At 43.0% G+C, this 19,677-nt stretch overlaps 1 protein-coding gene across 3 annotated transcripts in view; it reads left to right on the forward strand.

Annotated features, from left to right (window-relative positions):
• sema5a (sema domain, seven thrombospondin repeats (type 1 and type 1-like), transmembrane domain (TM) and short cytoplasmic domain, (semaphorin) 5A) overlaps positions 1–19,677 on the forward strand; it is a 128,320-nt gene that overhangs the window by 57,911 nt on the left and 50,732 nt on the right. For all 3 annotated transcript variants that reach the window (XR_014621200.1, XR_014621201.1, XM_084340692.1), the window contains exons 5-10: positions 1,491–1,553; positions 5,197–5,295; positions 9,853–10,066; positions 11,341–11,626; positions 13,995–14,130; positions 18,713–18,917. Coding sequence is in view for 1 of the 3 variants with exons in the window: in XM_084340692.1 (XP_084196818.1) it covers positions 1,491–1,553; positions 5,197–5,295; positions 9,853–10,066; positions 11,341–11,626; positions 13,995–14,130; positions 18,713–18,917 (1,003 nt within the window). In the remaining 2 variants the exon portion in view is untranslated. The remainder of the gene's footprint in view (positions 1–1,490; positions 1,554–5,196; positions 5,296–9,852; positions 10,067–11,340; positions 11,627–13,994; positions 14,131–18,712; positions 18,918–19,677) is intronic.

The raw sequence follows: 19,677 nt of genomic DNA on the forward strand, positions 1-19,677 counted from the left end.
CGTGGCCCCAGAATAGCCTGCTTTGGCCTGGAATGTGAACTGACACACAGACATGAGGCACACACACCGAGAAGACGAAGAGAGGAGCCAGCTCCCATTAATACTCCATATCTTATCCTCCCTGAATAGCAGCCCACACCCCGAGCTCTCTCTTCCCTCTAAGCTCCCTCCCGTTACTGCCTATGTGTGCATTTATCCGAGTGTGTACATACGGGGCGTCTCTACGCCTCCCAAAGGCCGGCGAGGCGGAAAGCGAAGGCCTTGTCGTAAAACACACAGAGGAAAACTCCCCGAGCTTTCTCAAAGAGGAAATGAAAGAAGTTCTCCAAAGTGCTGAGGGGGGTTCGGCTTTCCTTCCCCCTCCTGTCCTGGCATAAAACAATCCTGATACCAAGGTGAAATCTAATATTCTCTTTCAGTTAGCGATATTTACTATATTCCCACAGAGAGGGAAGGCTTGCGCCCCTGGCAGCTAGCCAGGTTATTACTGCAAAGAGTCGTACCTCTGTGGCCCAAACAGAAGCTGGAATAGTTTAACTTTTAGAGACTTTTCGTGACTCGGCGTTAAGCGTATTAGCGTGCCCGCCAGTTTCTATGCTAAGTATTCCTCTCTCTGCCAGTCACAGGGAGCTGGTGGCAGTGATGGCTAATTCTGCCTGTCACAAGCGTGATTGTCTTAGCGGCCCGCTGCTGTCCCGAGGCCGACACTCATTTCATGAATAGAGAACTTTTATCAATGAGAAGCCCCCCCACCCCAGAGGTCACACTGAAATTAAATGCTAGGAATTGGAGCACGCTGGTGTCTTCACCCCTCGGAGGAGACGAGGCAGAGGTTTCATCTTCTCAGTCCTCTCCCTCCTGGCTTGAAATGTAAAAGGCGTCCCTCTGTTTCTCCCTCACATGTAAATCACGTTGACATCCCGCTCTGGGGACTCGCGTGTTATGTCTTAAGATCCCTCCTTCTACCTCGCCCATAAATCAGTTTGGCATTGGGCTCTGCGCGCACTTGCCTTTTCGTTTCTTGAGGTCCCGTCTTGGTATGCACCTTAATTGGATTCCGTGTCTGTATTTAACATGGCTTATGAAACGCGTGCGTGCTCGAAGCGTGCACCCGTAAGTGTGTGTATGTGGGATTTTTTTGAGTACAGTGAAGATGTGATGTCAAATTCACTTACTGTTCGCTTCTGTTTTAATCCTTTCCTCCCACTCAAGTCGACCTCATCTCAGCATGGTTTTCTGTTACATTTGTTTTCCCGTCTTCTGTGGCATTTTTATTGCCTCGCTATCTCAGACATCAAGTCACCAGACATCGAATTGACTTCAAAAAGGTGGGGATTTTGCCACAGTCGAGAGCCAGGCGCTGTTTTGTTTGGGTTCCCTGAGTGGTCTTCAAAGTGTTTCATGGTGACAAGGCGCCAACTGTTTCTGATGTTTGCTTCTTCTTGATGGTTTATTGGGAGCCTCAATACTGCTTTTCTCTCTCTCCGCAGGAGGCTGAGTGGCACTGCGATGAGTTCACCAAGGGAGCCTGCTTCAGTCGTGGAAAATCTGAGGTGAGCTTAAGTGATGTCTGAGTATTTGAAATGTCAGACTGTTATATTGCTCTATCTAACTCGTGTCACTGTGTTGTGAAAACAAGCTTCAGTGTTGGTTATATAAAAATCGTCTTGTTCTCTGTGAAAGGTGTATTTCGTGAATGTGGTCCTTTCTTTCTTTGACTTTCAGTTCACTGGTTGTAATGGCGTAGATTAAAGGGTATTCCAGCAATTTAGTGTTTCATATAAGGTGCAATATGTAAGAATTGACCACCTAGGGGGAAGCATGTCACCTGAGTAACTGCTGCTAACAGAAGCTGCGTTAGCTAGTAAGCTAAAGTTAGCTTTGGAGCAGGATGGGCCAGGGTTAGCTGGTTAGCATGCGAACTTCAGTAGATATTCCTGGAGCACAATATATAGACGACATAATATCAAAACTGGTATTTATTCACATACTGTCTGAAGTACTGATGTGTGAGAGACAAATCCTACATGTACACTTTTCATACGTATTCAACTCAATACTATTTATTTGTTGAACCCTCTATGATGAATTCCAACATATTTCAAACTCCAGATGAAAATTGTAATTCAAAAGTCTACAGCCATGCTAGCTGCTCTCTGAGGCTCAACTTAGACATAGGAGCTTTAAGCTAAATGCCAACATCAGTATGCTAACACACTCACAATGACAAAGCTGACATGCTGATTCTAAGCCTATAAAATGTTTACTAAACACAAAGCACAGCTGAGGATGATGGGCATTTGTTATGCAGGTATTTTATCATAAACTAAATTATTGAAAAATTTAAAATTTTTAATGGCAGTCACAGGCTTGACAAACCTATCCACCAATATTGCCTTTACTCAAACTACGCCACTGTCTTGGCAAAAGATGTAAAACCCAAAATAAAGACTTGACAAGAGCCCTGGAAGATGACTTATAAATGAATACACTGCAAAATCTCCAAATCTGACCAAGTGTGTTTGTGTTTTCTGGTCAAAATATCAAATTACATTAAATATAAGAAAACCAACAGAGAACGTAACCTTTCTCGGAGATATAGGGACTTGTCGAAAACACCTTGTCATTGTTATTTTAACTTATTTCTGAGCTGTCTTTTTTTATTCAGTGTATTTATATGTAAAACTAACTGATGGCGTCCCGCTTAAAATCATAACAATAATATAAACAGCCACTGACTAAAAAGCCAGCCTCCACCACTGTCGAACACATTTGCAAAGCTGCAAAGCTGCAGCCTTCTAAACAGCTGATGGCTGTTCAACATTTCCCCGTGGGTTTGGTTATGCCCGAAAATAACACATGGATGAATGCTGTTTACCAGTGAAACTGAAGGCCCCAGATGTTGGACTTTCCCACCAGTGCGTCAGTGAGGGATAATGGTGAGAGAAAGTCAAATCTTCTCCAAGCAGAAATCACAGATCTCCCTTCAGGGAAGACATTACATCAATCGAATAGAAAATCAGGAAAATCATAAAAAAAATGTCAAGTTATGATGAAACATATTGAAGCCCGAAAGCAACGTTGAGCTTTTTTTTACTGCGCTTCAACATATAGACTCACTGGGAATCCCTGCTTTGTACGTGGGATCGACTTCAAAAAGGATATAAATCAACGTGTTGTGAAGTTAAAAGCTTTCCCAGCCCTTATTTATAGACTTTGCATAAAGGGAGTTCCTATTGTTTCTTCTTTTAGTGCAGAGGTGTATGTTTTTGTATGTGGTTAGCTGCCATTCTGGCAACAGCTGGTCAGGAGCAGGAACTTGACTTGTAGGTGAACTGCCCAGCCCTGATCCCTGTGCGTGCGTGCCTGTGTGTGTGTGTGTGTGTGTGTGTGTGTGTGTGTGTGTGTGTGTGTGTGTGTGCGCACCGCCGTGTATTTATCCTTATGTGAAAGGTGGTTAGGGGCCCATAATAGGCATGCACGGGCCGGCCAGCACCAGATAGCTGTTGTGAATTACAGGCTAAAGCTACCTCAGTCCTTGAGAGTCACTGCTGTCTTAAAGAGTCAAATTGTTTTGCTCACTGTTCCCTTCTGAGGATCAGCTCCTGTGATGTACACTAAGAATAGCATTAATAGACTTCATTCTCCCGCAGCTGACAGGGCTTTCGATGCTTTATTACCTAGCTCAGCGCGCAGCAATATACCATCGCTTAAGCTATTACACAGATACCGTGCCTGTGCTTTGAGTGAATTTACAAGATTGTATTTTTTTTTTTCTTAATACACGTGTCCGCTCCTCTCTTGTGTATTTGATTTATTTCAACCGGGAGAAGAAAGCAGAGTTAAATTGACTTGACAGGACTTGATTGCTGCCTCTGTTTTGTTTTATAATGCGGGATCCAAGCATAACAGCTTCTGTATTACAGTACAGACGTGGAACATTTGTCAGGAAGTTTTCATAAACAAGTCAAGACTGCGAGGCCGGGCAAATATTAAACACAGCGTTATTTACCGTAGAAACAAACTGCGGAGACGAATTGAATTATACCGAGCTCGCACAACACAGCGCCGCTCCTGCATCCGCATATACACAAGTATAAAGCACACAACGAGCTGTACAAACAGCGCAGATATATAGGCACTCATAACAAGTGTTTCCACACACACATGCACACATACTTAGGCTGTGCTTAGCACCAGGAAACGAGTTGTTTTATGAGTCAACCTCCATCTTGATAGGGGGAAATAAAAGCCCTTCCCTCCTTCCTCCCTTCATCTCTCCTACAGTGCCCTCCACTCCTAAATCAGGCCCTTGAGAAGGGGGAGGAGGGGGAGCCGAGCTCGCCCTGGGCACCTCAAGTGCCTCAGACAATAGCAGATTTACGGGGTTTTAAATTTCTACGAGGGGCCCTCACCAACCCAGCCGTGGACCCTTTCAGATGAAGGGGACCCTATGTGTTTATTACCGCGTCCTAGGACAAAAACAAATGCCACTCTCCGACATGAACACTGACTGCCGTTGTTGTTGCGTTCGAGTTTGGTTGATGGAAATCCTCAGCAAGGCCTGACAGCAATGTTGCGAGTTCGTAACATTCGCCCGCGATCAATCATTCGGTCAATCATTCACTCCGTCTGTCCTGCTTTATTTGTTGTGTGCTTTTAACCAAGTGCAGAGTGGTTTGCTAGAAAACCCAGGCCAAAACCTCAGAGGGGGAGCGAGCCAAGAAAATAGCGGCGAGCATGTACTTCACTATAATTTAAAGAAAAGTGGCGCGGATTGATTAATGTGGGGAGAAACATGCTCGACTGAAGCGTGTGAGAGGCTACACTTTCATTTCACTTTTTGACTAGTCAACAAAGGCAAGGCAATTTTCTCCACTAATCCTGAGTGGTCCTCTCCCACTCCGGCTGCATTTATCTGTTCTCCACCTCATTCAGATCCCTCTCCAAATCTGGTCCCTGTTGAATTAAGATGTGACATGGCTAAGCCGCGTGGGCATTAGCCTTGATTTGACTCTGTCAAGCTTGGCCACGTTTGAGAGTGGCCCTCCCGTGGTTGCAGGTGTTTGTCTCATTTATTGGCATAAAGTGTAATTTTGTCCCTCTGCCTAATGCTGCTGCTTGTCAATGGGTAGATAATGGCGCCGCTGCTAGCTGCTAACCGTGATATGTGTGTTTGCCGCCGTGTTTTCACAGGAGGAGTGCCAGAACTACATCAGGGTGCTGCTGGTGAATGGGAACAGGCTGTTTACCTGCGGAACCAACGCCTTCACCCCCATCTGCACCAACAGAACGGTACAAACAAGAGCCGACTTTCTCTTTGTAGCTTCCCTTTTCTGCTTGTTTTCCACCGTGCTACTCTTGTTCACATGAATGCAAATTATTTTGAACCCCATTGTTTGGTCAAAGTAAAGTCTGACACATTCCAGTGTCTTTGCTAGTGATGTGACCCTCACCTTGCAGGTGGTACGAATCCCTATCCATATTCATTCATTCATAAATAAGTTGAGAGCAGCCGTAGTTGCTCAGTTTCATTTTCTGTAATATGTGTAACATGTGTCGTTACTTACTCCAGATCTATACAAGAAAGCCTGTTAGCCCAGGAGCACGTCTTAATAAGTCATTATCCTTGAATAGCTGTGATCTGTCAAGCTGGGTAAGCCTGTTAACACTGCCAGTCTGTAAGCGGAAGCGTTATTGATTGAATTGACAATGTCAGAAGGAAAAGGTCAAAGTTGATCAACGCATTCAATCGAGGTGTGACCGAGTCGTGATGTTGATGCGGCAGGATTTACTGTAGGGGCTCCTGTGGCTGTTCTCGCCTCCTTTGTTGTGCAGTCAGGGATGTAGACTAATTATAAGATGAATCTTATTAAGCCCGCTCATTGGAGAAGTCTTGTTACCTCCGTCTTGTTAAACGTCGCAATCAAAATATCGCCTTAAGCTCATTACTCCTGATGATCTCGGCGTCGGCCTACGAGTAAACACATCCTCGTCTCATCTTTACTGCCGTGCCCTTTTTCATAAGTCGATGCAGCTTTTTAGCTTCTATTAAATCACGCTGTCTTTTCTTCTGTATTTAATAATGGTGCGCTGCAATGCTTTCACTCCCCTATCTCTCATGCTTCTGCAGTTTCCTTTTCAGCTTTTTATCCCGTATTTTAAAGAGATGTCTGCTGAGATTTTTCAGTTTCAATTGCTATTGTGTGTGAGCAGGCTCTCGCAACATCTTTGTTTTTTGTGCGTAACTTGCTGTCACCCTCTCATTTTTATTGAAAAAAGCATCTGGTGCTAATAACCATACTTCTCGGTAAATAAAGTGTCAACTACAAAACTTTTTTTTATCTGCTGTTGTTGGTGACAAGTGCCCACTGAAGTTGAGCATAGAAATGAAATGTCAGAGCCGTGTGCTCACCTGAGAACACGTCAAATATCTGCGTCTACTTTGTGGGATTTCAGCGGAGGGGACGGCAGGAGTTTACTATTATGATGACATTTGTTTTTGTCCAAAAGCACTGCATCCAAAGGTCACGGGCTCATAATGACTGTTTACCGCTGCGAAAATACATATAGTTGAAATGTCATGACATTATTATAGCAGTATTTCATCAGGCGCTGTCATATTTACCCACTGAACGTCTGGTAATGTGAAACACTGGTCACAGCAACAGCGATGGAATCGCGCTCCGACAGATTTACTATCAGCCGTGATGGATGAACAGAGACGGAGCAGAATACCGTATTAGTTTAATAAGTGCTCGGAGGTTACAGATTAAACAGCTGTTAATTTGTCTGACTTTTAGCGGCGCTGCCCCTGATGGTGACGCTGATGATGGTGATAATGAGAGTGGTCATGGTGATGATAGAAGTTTTTTTTTTTTATGTGTGATAAGTTATTAACGAGGAGAGAAGCAGGGACGACGTATTCACGTCAAAACATATAAAAAGAACACATTTCACACAAAGTACAAAGACAGTATATTTTATGTTTACCTTATCAGCCTCATTGATCTTTTTAAATATCATAATATACTGTATCTTTGGAGTTTAGATGCCAGAAACACGTTCCAAACAAGTTGGGACAGGAGCAGCAAAAGTCTAAGAAAGTTGTGGAGTGATACAGAAACACCTGTTTGGAACATTTCACAGGTAAACGTGGTGATAACATCATGATCGAGTATGAAAGGGACGTCCTCGAAAGGTTCGTTTGCAAATGATGTCCTAACTTTTTTGGAACGGAGGTGTCAATACATTTTTCTTTTCGCTTTTTTCGGTCAGTATTGCAGGAAATGCAAAGTCTCCAAACAGAAATTAAATTTAAACCTTGTAATATTTGTCAATAATAACTCAGAATAAGGACGATAATACATTTAACATCTTCAACAAACTGCAGCCTACACAGATCACATCTCAAAGCATCTGTTTGTCTCATTAGGGACAACTCTTTCACTGACGTTAGTTCGGAGACCTACCTTTCCTGTTTGGTTCACAGAAATAAACTATTCGAGTTTACTCCAAATTGGCAGCTAGCCTCGGGTGTCGGTGCGGGGTAGGTGTGAAAGACGTTAGCGAAGCAACACAGTGCGTTAATTAGGCACAGCAGAAATGTCAGATAGGTTGGACGGCCGTGTTAACAATGTGTTTTACATGTTAGTTATGGCTAAATCTGACAACAGAAATAAACTAGTTCGCTGATGCATAACTCTGTGACTGTTACAAACTACTTGCTTGCAGGAAGCAAAACCTGCAACAGAAACTAGGCTAACCAGCCACTGGCTATCTTCATATTTAGCCTAAAGACATGAGAGTGACTTCGTCTTCTCATCTAACTCTTGGCAGGAAGGCAAATAAGTGCATTTCTCCAAACTGTTGTATTGTTATAATAATGCGAGTGCTGCTCACGATCAGATTGGTGATGATAAAGGTGGTTATTAGAAGCTGATGACAGTGATCGCTTGTGTTTAGTAGAAGTTTGTCGAAGGCAAAGAAGTAACGTCCAACAGCAGAACTGATGGTGACAACTCCTTAATTCTGCTCACGCTCACATGACAGGTAGCTGCCAGGATGTGTCGTGCTTATTAAAAGCTGGTGGCTAGATTTCCTGTCATAGTCGGCAGTTAGATATTCTCTCAAAAGCCACAATAGTGTCTCTGTAGCGGCGTGATTAGCATCCAACTGGCTCTCGCAGCAGTCTGTCTGAGCTGTGAGCTGTCCCTTACTAAAAAAGTCTCCATCAGAAGGATTCAAAGTCACTTCAGTGTCCTGCTCGCACAGCTGCTGGCTGCACCATAGAGATGACTTTCAGTCCCCGTCCTAAAAAATGCAACAGATGCACTGCAGTCCATCTATTTAGCGCTCCTCCTCTTGTTTTCCTAAATGACCCAATTGACCTGAAGGCGGCTATTCCGGCCCAACGAACGAGTCCCGTCAATACCGGGCTTTCATCTAAGGCCGGCAGAGCTCAGACAGAGCTGCTCTGTTTTGTTGTGGTTCGGGCGGCGCAGAGGTGGCAGGAGTTAACGGAACCCTTGATCCAAATCGAAGCAGCTCCCAGGAAATTGGCCCGAAGAACCTGAACACATGCACCGAACGGAGTCCGGCCTCCCGCGTGGAAGCGCCGTCCACAGATTATTCAGTCAGTGAGAGGAGAGACTGAGCCGTGAATCTTTCAAGACTCGCCGCCGCTCGCAGAGGCCCTCAGGCGGAGGAGTCGAAAAATGCGGAGGTCTGATTGATGGGAAAGTAATTGCAAATAGAAACATCAACATAAATATCATTTTTGGATTTCAAAACCTGAGATTAGGGCAATCTGTTTTCATTGCAACACGCATTTGCCCTCAGAACTTAGATGAACTTGGATGGAAGCGCAATCCATGAGCTAATCCCCCTCGTATACTGTGTTTACTTTTGCACCATAAAGTTTAATTACGTCTTGGATTTAAAAAATGCATTACTCCTTCTTGGCATTCAAGGCTGAGTCACTGAGCTATGGCTTGTATTTTTTATATTTTTTTTTATAAAAACTAGGAACCAGTGCAGTGTGTCAGGGCTAAGCCAGGGTCATGCTGTAAAGTATTTTTAAAAAGCGGGGAGTCGGATTTGGCCTGGTTTTCAAAGGCAGAAAGCGAGGGAACACTGCATCTCACATCAAGCGTCTTTTGATCTCCGAGAGGCTCCTCAAAGTTGTGGCATAAGAACGTTATAACGAGACGAACAGCTGGTTGTCCTGTAGAGACACGAGCAACCGAAGCGAGGAAACACTGCAGCCAAGAGGAACTTAAGTTAAGGAGCCACGTTAAGGACTTCTTTGTCTGAGCAGGTGGTTTCTTAACATTGGACTTCAAGCAGCTGCTCCATTTGTGTGTTTTATGCTACTAATGATTCGAAATGGCTTCTCTGATTATGTTTCCTGCTCCTGAAGGTTTTTGCTTATATATATTATTGTGTTTCTCAGTAGATGTAAACCAAACAAAACATAATGAGATTTCTTTTTTTTTTTCTGTCTTTTTTTTTTTTTTTTTCAGCCTGCACCATTTGCATATTGGCAGGAACAAACAAAACATTACCAGACTTCTCTGGTTTGCATTTTAATGTTGCCCTTTGATACTCTGTCGTATATTTTCATGCAGTTTTTTTCACAATGATCAATTATTTAGAAATAACAAGAAAATGCCCGAGCACATTACATCTAATGTTTTCATCTCTTAACTCAAGGGATACTCCTGTTTGAAACAATCCAAATCATTTTCTGGGCAATGCCTGCGTCCTGCTGATGCCTCTTTTTTCTCTTTCATCTGTAAACCTGCCACTTTCGTCCCCTAACTCATCCTCTTCTTTTTTTCTGTACCGCAGCTGACAAATTTGACAGAGATCCACGATCAGATCAGCGGGATGGCTCGGTGTCCCTACAACCCCCTCCACAACTCCACCGCCCTCATCACCTCCAGCGGGGAGCTTTACGCCGCCACGGCCATGGACTTCTCCGGGCGGGACCCCGCCATCTACCGCAGCCTGGGCGGCCTGCCGCCGCTGCGCACCGCACAGTACAACTCAAAGTGGCTGAACGGTAGGAAAGTTTGGGCACAGTTTATGTAAATGTGTGTAAAAGTCATTACACAAAGATAAATTGGCATTTTAAACAGTGAGGAACACAATGAAGGAGAGAAACGTCCTTTTTTTCTTTCCCCCGTCACAGCTATTTGAACATAAGCGCTGCAGCTGGTGGGGATTCAATGTTTTGCTCAAGAAAACGTCGGCATGGCAGATGCTTATATAACACGGGAGTTGGAATCTGTCTCTCTTGGTTGAAGAACTGTATTCCCACTCAAATCACCACTGTGCTGCGCAAAGTGGTGTAGCGAGTTCTCGAAAAAGAAAAGGCTCCTCATAATTGTTCTGTTGCCTTTGTGTCAGTCAAAACAATTATTTCTAAAGTTACTAAGCAACTAGAAACTCGTATTTATCTCGCCCTTTCTTTAAAGAGCATGAAATTGTGAATTCTTCAGAAATCGATGTCTTTTCCCCCTGAAAGCTCGGAGCCACTTCAAGCACAAACCTCCTCAGTGCAGATTGGAGGACTTCAGACGGCTTAAGGTGGCCGGCCTACAGAGGAGCAGGTCAATCAGTATCTTGTCAGCAAGTGACTTTTATCTGATTCACATTTAAGCTAGATTGAAAAAATAAATTAAAAGCCACCACATACATCGCTTTGCAGCAACCTTCTGGGAAAAGGTTTAATAACTAATTTTATGGCGAATTGATTTTTCTCCCTCTGTCTCCCTGTGCGCTGCCCTCCAAAGGTGCACGGGGAGGAGAGGGCTGAAATGAGGAGGAGGGGGAACACTTTCATTTAAAGGTGAATTAAATCACTGTCAGCGAGAATAAAGTGCGCGGTTTAGATCCAATAATGTCATACATAAAGATGAACGCCGTGGCTGTGACAGTGTCGCGGAGGTCGCGTGTTTCAGATTGGGCGAGAGCTATTACGCTACACCTGTGTTGGTCATTTCTCATCCTAACCTTTAGGTTTGGGGAGTGAAAAATGAGTTTTCTTATTACAGCACAACGCCATTAATAACATAGCCTGTAGTTATTAATCCTGATCACCTGCTGTTGTGTGGGCCTCACGCTCACACACACTGTGAGTCAATCAGTCATAACACATACCCAGTCGCGCTCCCACTCCTTCTTACTCCCACAGCCTTAAATATTGTTCTTTGGGTATTTCTTCTTCGTCTCTCTGCACTTCATCTTACTCATTGCTTTCTTCAATTTTTCTTTCTTCGTCATTTTTTTCCTCCCACTCACTTTCCTCGTCTCTCGTCACCTCTCCTTCCACAGAACCGAACTTCGTCTCCTCCTACGATATCGGCAACTTCACCTACTTCTTCTTCCGGGAAAACGCAGTGGAGCATGACTGTGGCCGGACGGTATTTTCCCGAGCAGGGCGCGTCTGCAAGAACGACATTGGCGGCCGCTTCCTCCTGGAGGACACGTGGACCACCTTCATGAAGGCCAGGCTGAACTGCTCCCGACCAGGAGAAATCCCCTTTAACTATAACGAGCTTCAGGGAACATTTTACCTGCCTGAGCTGGAGCTACTCTACGGCATTTTCACTACCAACGTGTGAGTAACACGAGATTTTACAAAAGTACAATGAGAATAATGGGACGTATCTGTGTTCCAAGGGTCCTATGTTCCCAACATTCCTATGTTCCCAGCGTGTTATGTTCCCAGTGTCCTGAGTTCCTAGGATGCTATGTTTGCAGTGTCCTATGTTACCAGGGAGCTATGTTCCCAGGGTGCTACATGTATGTTACTAGGGTGCTATGTCATCAGGGTACCCTGTTCCTAGTTCCCTAAGTTCCCAGAGTGGTATGTTACCAGGGTCCTAAGCTTCGAGGGTCTTATGTGTTCAAGTCAAATAACCCTTACTACAGCCAGCAAACATAGGACCCAGGGAACATAGAATCCTTTGTCATGTCCTCATTATGTGCCCTGTAACTCTGGGAAACATTGGACCCATGGATCATAGGAATGATATAAAAATACATTATTCCTTCACAAAAAACATTTACATTGTTCCCACAGAAGTGAAATTATAATAGATGCAGACCCACTCAGTTACTGTTTCTCCACCTCTCAAACTTTCCTTTGTCACACAACATGAAGTTTAAAATATTATATTATAAATATAGTCTGAGTCATTTTTGAAACAATAGGTCCTTGTTTTCACAAAGGTTATCTCCATGGGTTGATTGAAAGCGCACTCTTCAGCTGGTATTTTAAAACAAGAACCCTCTTTAAAGTGTCTTAGATATTCACTTGAAGGCTACATACATGATGTGGACGTCTGAGACATGAGTCACTGACAAAAGCTCTGCATCCTCCAACAGTTTATGATCCACGTAGATGATGTGGATAAAAAAAAAGTAGTCCTAGTGCTTTTCTAATATAATTGTATTATTCTCACATAACCCTGTTTAGCTGCGTAGCTACATCCTTTAACAAGACAGAGGTTTTGTGTAGTTTATTTTAATATGTATTGTACATATTTATATTTTCACACACAACACATTTCAATTTTGCGTTTTCCAAAATTTATTTGTAGAAAACTTGTTTTTCTTTTCCTCTACAAGTGATTGTTATGCAAATGTTTCGCAAATGAGTCTGTTTCCCCTAAGTGCTTATTATTTTCCTTTTCTATTGTGATTTGCATACAGTTTATTTGAAAGAAACGCAGCCTTTGTAAATAATCACATTAGGCCAATTATCAAGTCATTTGAATTCAATTTTAGGTGTTTTAAAAGCGTTTTTTTCACGATCATCCCAGCTCCACTGGTATATTTAAAAGTATGTCTAATTTGCATTTCGCAGGATGAACCAAAGTGAGATCCAGCTCACAGCATCCTGAGATCAGATACAAAATATCAACACCTATCATCAGATTTGTCTTTTATGCTTTGTTCTTTTTAATGCACCCGTAGAACAGCTTCATGTATAATTCAGTATGTTTCTCGCATCACGTTGTCATTTGTGTAAACAAAGACACTTCAACGGCAACTGCATTATCTTGACATGTGACCTTTTCATGCCATGCACACTGAGTATATAAAACTGAGTGATATGTGACAATGATGTTCACATGGCCTGTTTACAGCCGCATCTTAAATTGAATTTGCAGGAGAAATCTCCTCCCATAAACCCTCAAACCATCCTCCAAACAGGACCACTTATTCCAGTCCCATCTCATGTTTAAATCCCATGAAAGAAGCTTATCGCCATGTATTAAAAGTGTACACTGCGCATTGCACATGGGGGGTGTGAGATAAAGGGCCGCATCCAAGTGTGAAAAATATTTTTTTTCACAAACACTTAGTCTTTTTGTCTCCATCTCACCCACAAACACACACACGTACCTACATGTACGCACAGACCGTTATTAAAAGCTGACTAATCTATTCTTTATGGTCAATGCCTTCACATTGCTGAAAAAGAAGTCTTTTGAAGGGTATTGGAAACATATCCCCCTGCAGGCACAGAGTTTAATGAACAGCCGCATTGGATTATAATTCACATCGCCCAAGTCTCACAGTTTGAGTTGAGAGTTAATACTCTCATTCTTTACTTTCTCCACAGAGGGAGGAGACCGGTACTTGTTGAAACTGACAGCTTAAAAAGTCAAAGCTGTATTTCAGGCCCGAGATCTGTACAGTTAATCAGACAAGCCGAACAGCTTAATTGTGTCCTATTGCTGGATTTATAATCCAATAATGACGATCACTTACGCCACCGCCTGAGTCTTTCTGTCCGGTGTTTGATTTGTATTGTTGGCTGAGAGCAATACCAACATACAGAGGTCAGCTTTATAATTACCAACTTTCTTCATTTCTTTCTTCTAATACTTCCCTCTGTTTCTCCCTCCCTCATCCACGATCCCCTCCATCCTCTTCCCCCTTTTGCTGGGTCTCTCTTCCCTGCTTCTCTATTTCAGAAACAGCATTGCTGCATCTGCGGTGTGTGCCTTCAATCTCAGTGCCATATCACAGGTTTTCAACGGGCCCTTCAAGTACCAGGAGAACTCGCGGTCGGCGTGGCTGCCCTACCCCAACCCCAACCCAGACTTTCAGGTAACAAACTAACACCAGCTTGCTAACATGCTATGTGCTAGGTATAATGTGTTGTTAAGTTTTCTCCTCACCCCTCTGTTGAGGCAACTGGCACACTGAACTGTCCCATTTGAGGTTACAGCCACGCTAGCAGCTCTGTGAGAGGTTGCAGTGCTTTAACGCCAACATGCTAACATACGCTCAAAATTGCAGATACGATGTTTACAGTGTTCATCTTCTCGGTGTCGTGTTTAAGCTTGACAGATATGGCAAACACTTGCTAATAATTACAAAACACAAAATACGGCTGAGTCTGATGGGAATGTCCGACTGAAGTACTGAACAAACTGACATTTACACTTAATGATGGCAATAAAGTCAAAGTCAAGGGATCAATATAATAACTTCAGTTCATGTTGATTAAATATCTGTACAAAATTGTGTGCCAATCCATCCAATACCCGTTATTTCACATTTTATATTCCACAAAAAAACAAAAATGTCAACCCTCTGTAGGCGCTAGACCAACACTGGCATCACTATAGTCCCCCCAGTTTGTGAAGTGTGTATGTGAGTTAAAGTTCAGAGCTAATCCTTAATGATCATTTGTTCATGCTTGAGGTGCTTTGGACCCAACATACTGTCCAATCAGCGTAGCAATATGCATGCCTACGGAAATGTATGCATGTGGTCGTGTCCTGATAGTGAATGTGTGTTCACCCTGATGAGTCCGCCTCAGAGTCCCGGCAAGCTCTTCACTCTCATTAATTTCCTCCCTCTTTCCATCATCCCGCTCTCTCCTCATGAACACACGTTACGACTGCTCGTTATAAAATCCAGTGATTTTTACAATGGCACAATCATTCCTTAAAGATGTTTCATGGCCTCGTTCTGTGAACTGTAGTCCCTTTTCTAATAAACCGTCCTTGTTTTGCACAAGTGCCACTTTATATTTACACTCCATCCTAAAACCCGGAGGGGAAAACCGAGCGGTGCCGGGGCACCTCATCCCGGTTTTTAGGCTGTGGTCTGTGCTGACGACACAGAGGGAATGTTTTATTAGCAGAAGTGGCTCTCAGTTGTCGCAGGCTTAGCAGATAGCGAGGGAGCTAATCCACGCAGCTCTCCATGAGGGATTGAATTCCCTCTGAGGTCTGGCTGCCAATGGGTGACACACGCCTCACTTCCACATCACGGGCCCCTCGATCATGTTTCCGTCAAGCCAGCATATGCATGAGCGTTCGCTACGCCTGGTATCGGGAAGTTGCACACGCATTATCTATAATGACATGCTCATGCAGGAAAGTGCTAGCTGTGACAGTTTACAGAGAATAACACGTATACATACTCATGAATGTGTAACGCGGGAAGTGTCTCACTGCCGTCATGCGTTTATCTACATGTACATAAAATTAACTTACCGTCAAGGAAACCAATTTTCCTCTATCTAGCCAGTGCTGACCACAGGTGTACCCTGCTCTGCATACTGTGGGTACATCACTGAGAGGCCCCTATAAACCATGAGGCTGTGTTCCTGAAGGATAAACCAGGATCAGTTCCTCCTCTCCATCCACATATCTCTATTTAAGCTCCGGCACAATAGCTGCTCCTCACTGCTGGACCGATGCACACTTTATCTAGCTTTCAGTGACATCTTCATCAAGCATTTGTCAATGTTGGAGGATTAGATTTACGAGCGCAGGATTTATGGCCTGCACCTTTTTTTGTGTGTGTGTGTGCACACCTACACACATGCACAAACATACACCTACGGGCAGTCCAGCCTCCTATGAAAACCCCGAAACGCTGGCACATATCTACTGTACAAATACGGCTGCGAAAATAGAGGGTTGCTCATCGCTGCCAAATAGGGATAATTATGACTGTGAACTCATCAGTCAACCCTCACACTGATCATTGATTGAGAGCTTAATTCCCTGTGTGTCTGCAGAGAAAATCTCCCCATTTATTTGAACCACACAGATTGATCCCGCTGGTTTTTATTCAGGCTATGAGTCATGTTCGTTAGGCGTTTGGAGCTAATACCGTCTCCGTTTTGTATAGGTTTTCTGTCAAACTGTAATTGCTTACTGTAAAAAGCCATTCATTGTTAGGCTCCGTATGTAGGAAAATATGTTAGGTTGGAGTCTGAGCCAAGTGAGGGATGTAAAGTTTTGTTATCTTGAAAGAGCTGTCAGTTTTCTGCACTTTCTGGTCGACATTTTTGAAGAGCAGTTTGAGCCAAAAACTGACAAAACATTATAATCAGATCTTACGAGGATGCTGTTAAATGCTAGATAACACGGTGCGCCTCTTAAACAAAAGCCCATTTGGCAAAAAAACATGCTGTAATACAACCATATTTCTCAGTGGCACTTATCATCCTGGCAGAGCACAGTGTGCTGATGATGAGCGGGACAGCTGAGTGTTGGATGGGCCCTCAGCCAAATGATGTCCCTCACCTTGACTGTTCTGAGGAAATCACCACATCCATCTCTCGGTACATTCACAGATGTCATAGACCCTCGCTGGTCAGCGCCTAACTTTGTCTCACAGGAATACAATCATGCAGACACTTTGGGATTCACACACATGCACGCAATGCAAGGACAAATCCCAGAAGGAAACCTTAGACGTATGTGTTATTATATAGCCCACACACATGCTCCGCATTCAAGGCACATACACACACTGTTGCATTTCCCCGTCCTTCAGGGCTTTAATATCTCATCTCCTGATGTGGCGAGGGCACTGATCCGTTGCCCATCCAGGGGAAGCCCACTACGTTTCTCATCTGTCATCCCAGGGAAGGCCAGATTGATCTGTATTAAGTGTCCGTGGTGCTGTTGCTACTAAAGTTAGTCGGCGGGAACTAATCACCACCCAAGGTCCGGTCTCAGCTAACTACGATGAGGCTAGCCCGGAGCAAAATCCCTGCAGCACATCTGCGATACAAAACAAAAACAGCACCCGTCATTTGGGTTAGTGTAATTGTCGTGCTCGACTTATTTTTGTTTTCCCTGCCGCTCTACGTCTTGGAGAAGGTCTATTCTTTGTGGAAGGCGCCTCAATCCACAATCCTGACCCCAGCCGTTGACCTCTTTTACTGAGAAGGACATGCATGGTTAGCTTTAGTCATCCAGCTCTGCCTCAGCTGGGATGGCTTTAAGCCTCACTTTGCTCCATTTTGCTTGGTGGAAAAAAGGCACTGCATTAAAAAGCATGAATGTTGTAGCTATCCTGGGGAGACCATGTATCTCCAATATGTCAGATTTTCACAGAAAAAACGGCCTGTTTTCATCTTAGAGATTAAACACTTTAGCTGAAAAGTTATTTTAAATGGTTTATTCAGTCAAACAAGAAGGAGGTGCAATATGTAGGAATTCTGATATTATGACCACTACCTGCATGGCTAACTGAGCTATTAGTTAGCAGCAGTTAGCAGTTACTCTAGTGATACTGTATGCCGCCCCCTGTTTGTATTGAGTGTGAATTCAAGAGGTGGCCTATTCTTACATATTGCAACTTAATCCTTTACAATCTGGAGATAGATAGTTTTCACTGGACAACGACAACATGTCACAAAACTATACACTGTATATTCCTTTAGCACGCTATCTGTGCTACAGTGTGCCATGATGATAAAGCCTGCCTCTCTCAGCAGTATGATGAACATCTTTCAGCTTCAAAATGCCAAAGATAATTTCTTATTTTGTATCCCACAAGAAATTAAAGAAATATAGTAAAAATCATGTCATTAAGACTAAAGAAATTAACAATTTTATTATTAAAGCACACAGAAACTCACACAAATACAAACCATATTTTCAACTCCCCTTCTCTGTTTTAAGTCCCATTTGGAGACCGTTCGCTTTATTGAGCTCATTTTAATAAAAGAACTCAGGGAAATATCGTACATATTAGATATTAGAGGTTATAACAACGAGCTGTGGCACCGACTCGGCTCCAGGTTGGAGAACTCTGCTGGGACGCAGAATGAGGACGTCGAGCCAACAACGCCTGATAAAACCAAATTAATCTGCGACAATGAAGTCTACCTATTTATATGAGATGCTTATTTTATTCCAACTGGACTGTTTTTCAGACAGATCCAAACATTTTAATATTTTTCGGGGTACTTTGTTTGAAGGGTATTGCACCATAAGAGAATGGGGTTTTTTTGTGTAATATGAAAGGCAATAATGAAGCTCTGAAGATGAAAACATTTTTAAGATATTAGCTTATTTTTGAATGAACAATCAGAAACATTACAATTGGGGTACTCACCAGCAATATATATGCATATGAGGAAGAATCTAATAAAACAGATAACCACTCGCTCAGTCAAACATTCATTCACTCTTCCCCCATCAGCCGCGGTGTATTGACTACAAAGCCTTCAGGTTGTGAGGATAGCAAACTATCACAACGAGGCAGCAATCGACTTTAAAGCTTTGTTCATTTAATCATTCGGTCCTTCCCTTTTCCCGTCTCTGCTGGCGTTTCTGGGCAAAAACTCACTTATTAATGTAGCTTTCCAATCCCAAAGAGCCTGGCTGTTATTAACAGAGTCAGTCAAACTTGTGCTCTCTGTCCTCCACAGTGCGGCACCATCGACTCCGGCTCCTACGTGAACCTGACTGAAAGAAACCTGCAGGACGCTCAGAAATTTCTGCTGATGCATGAGGTGGTCCAACCCGTGGTTCCCGTGCCCTACTTCATGGAGGACAACGTGCGCTTCACTCATGTGGCGGTGGATGTGGTGCAGGGGAAAGACATGCTGTTTCACATCATATACTTGGCTACTGGTAGGTTTTAGTGACTTCTGAGTGTATGTTTAGCAAAATCAGTAGGTTTTCATACATGTAGACTATTTGTGTCTACATACTGTACATGTTGCTTTCTTTTTTTAATCATTGACGTCATTTTGGGAGTCTTGCATGTGTCTGCTGTGATCCTAAGATGAGTGATGGGGCTCTTCATAAATATGTAATTTTCTTTTTTGGTAATTTCACAGAAGAGATGTCTGTGTTTTAGTCTATAATTTTGTCTGCTTTCGCAGGTTTAATGTGGGCGTATGGAGGACTGAACCTGCCAAAATCATAAGCGACTAAATCACTCAGTAAAACAATTTGTATGCCAAAGATAAATTCAATTAATTAATTAAAAAAATTACATTAAGTGATTTACCTGTATATCAATGTACCTGTACCTTTTGTATTTGTATTAATTCCTCTATTTATCTACATTCCCATTTAATATTCCACTTTATGTATTCATTTATTATTGTTTAAATGTATGTATTTATAATTATTAATCATTCTGTTAACATGAGGGTTACAATTTTACCAGAGCCATTAATTAGAGAGAGTCGCAGCAACGAAAGTTCAAAATGCTGACTGTCACTAGATTCACGGAGACCTCAGATAGTTCCAGGAAGCGTATAGAGAATATATAGAGACAGAACAGCAATTATTGGTTATAGTAGTCAATAAATGCATAAATGCTCTTCTGCTAAAACTCTATTGAGCTGCTAGTATTAGTGGCTAACTATTGAGAGGCTCCACG

This window comes from Pagrus pagrus (assembly GCF_965226575.1).
Source record: "Pagrus pagrus genome assembly, chromosome: 20".
NCBI classification, from domain to species: domain Eukaryota; kingdom Metazoa; phylum Chordata; class Actinopteri; order Spariformes; family Sparidae; genus Pagrus; species Pagrus pagrus.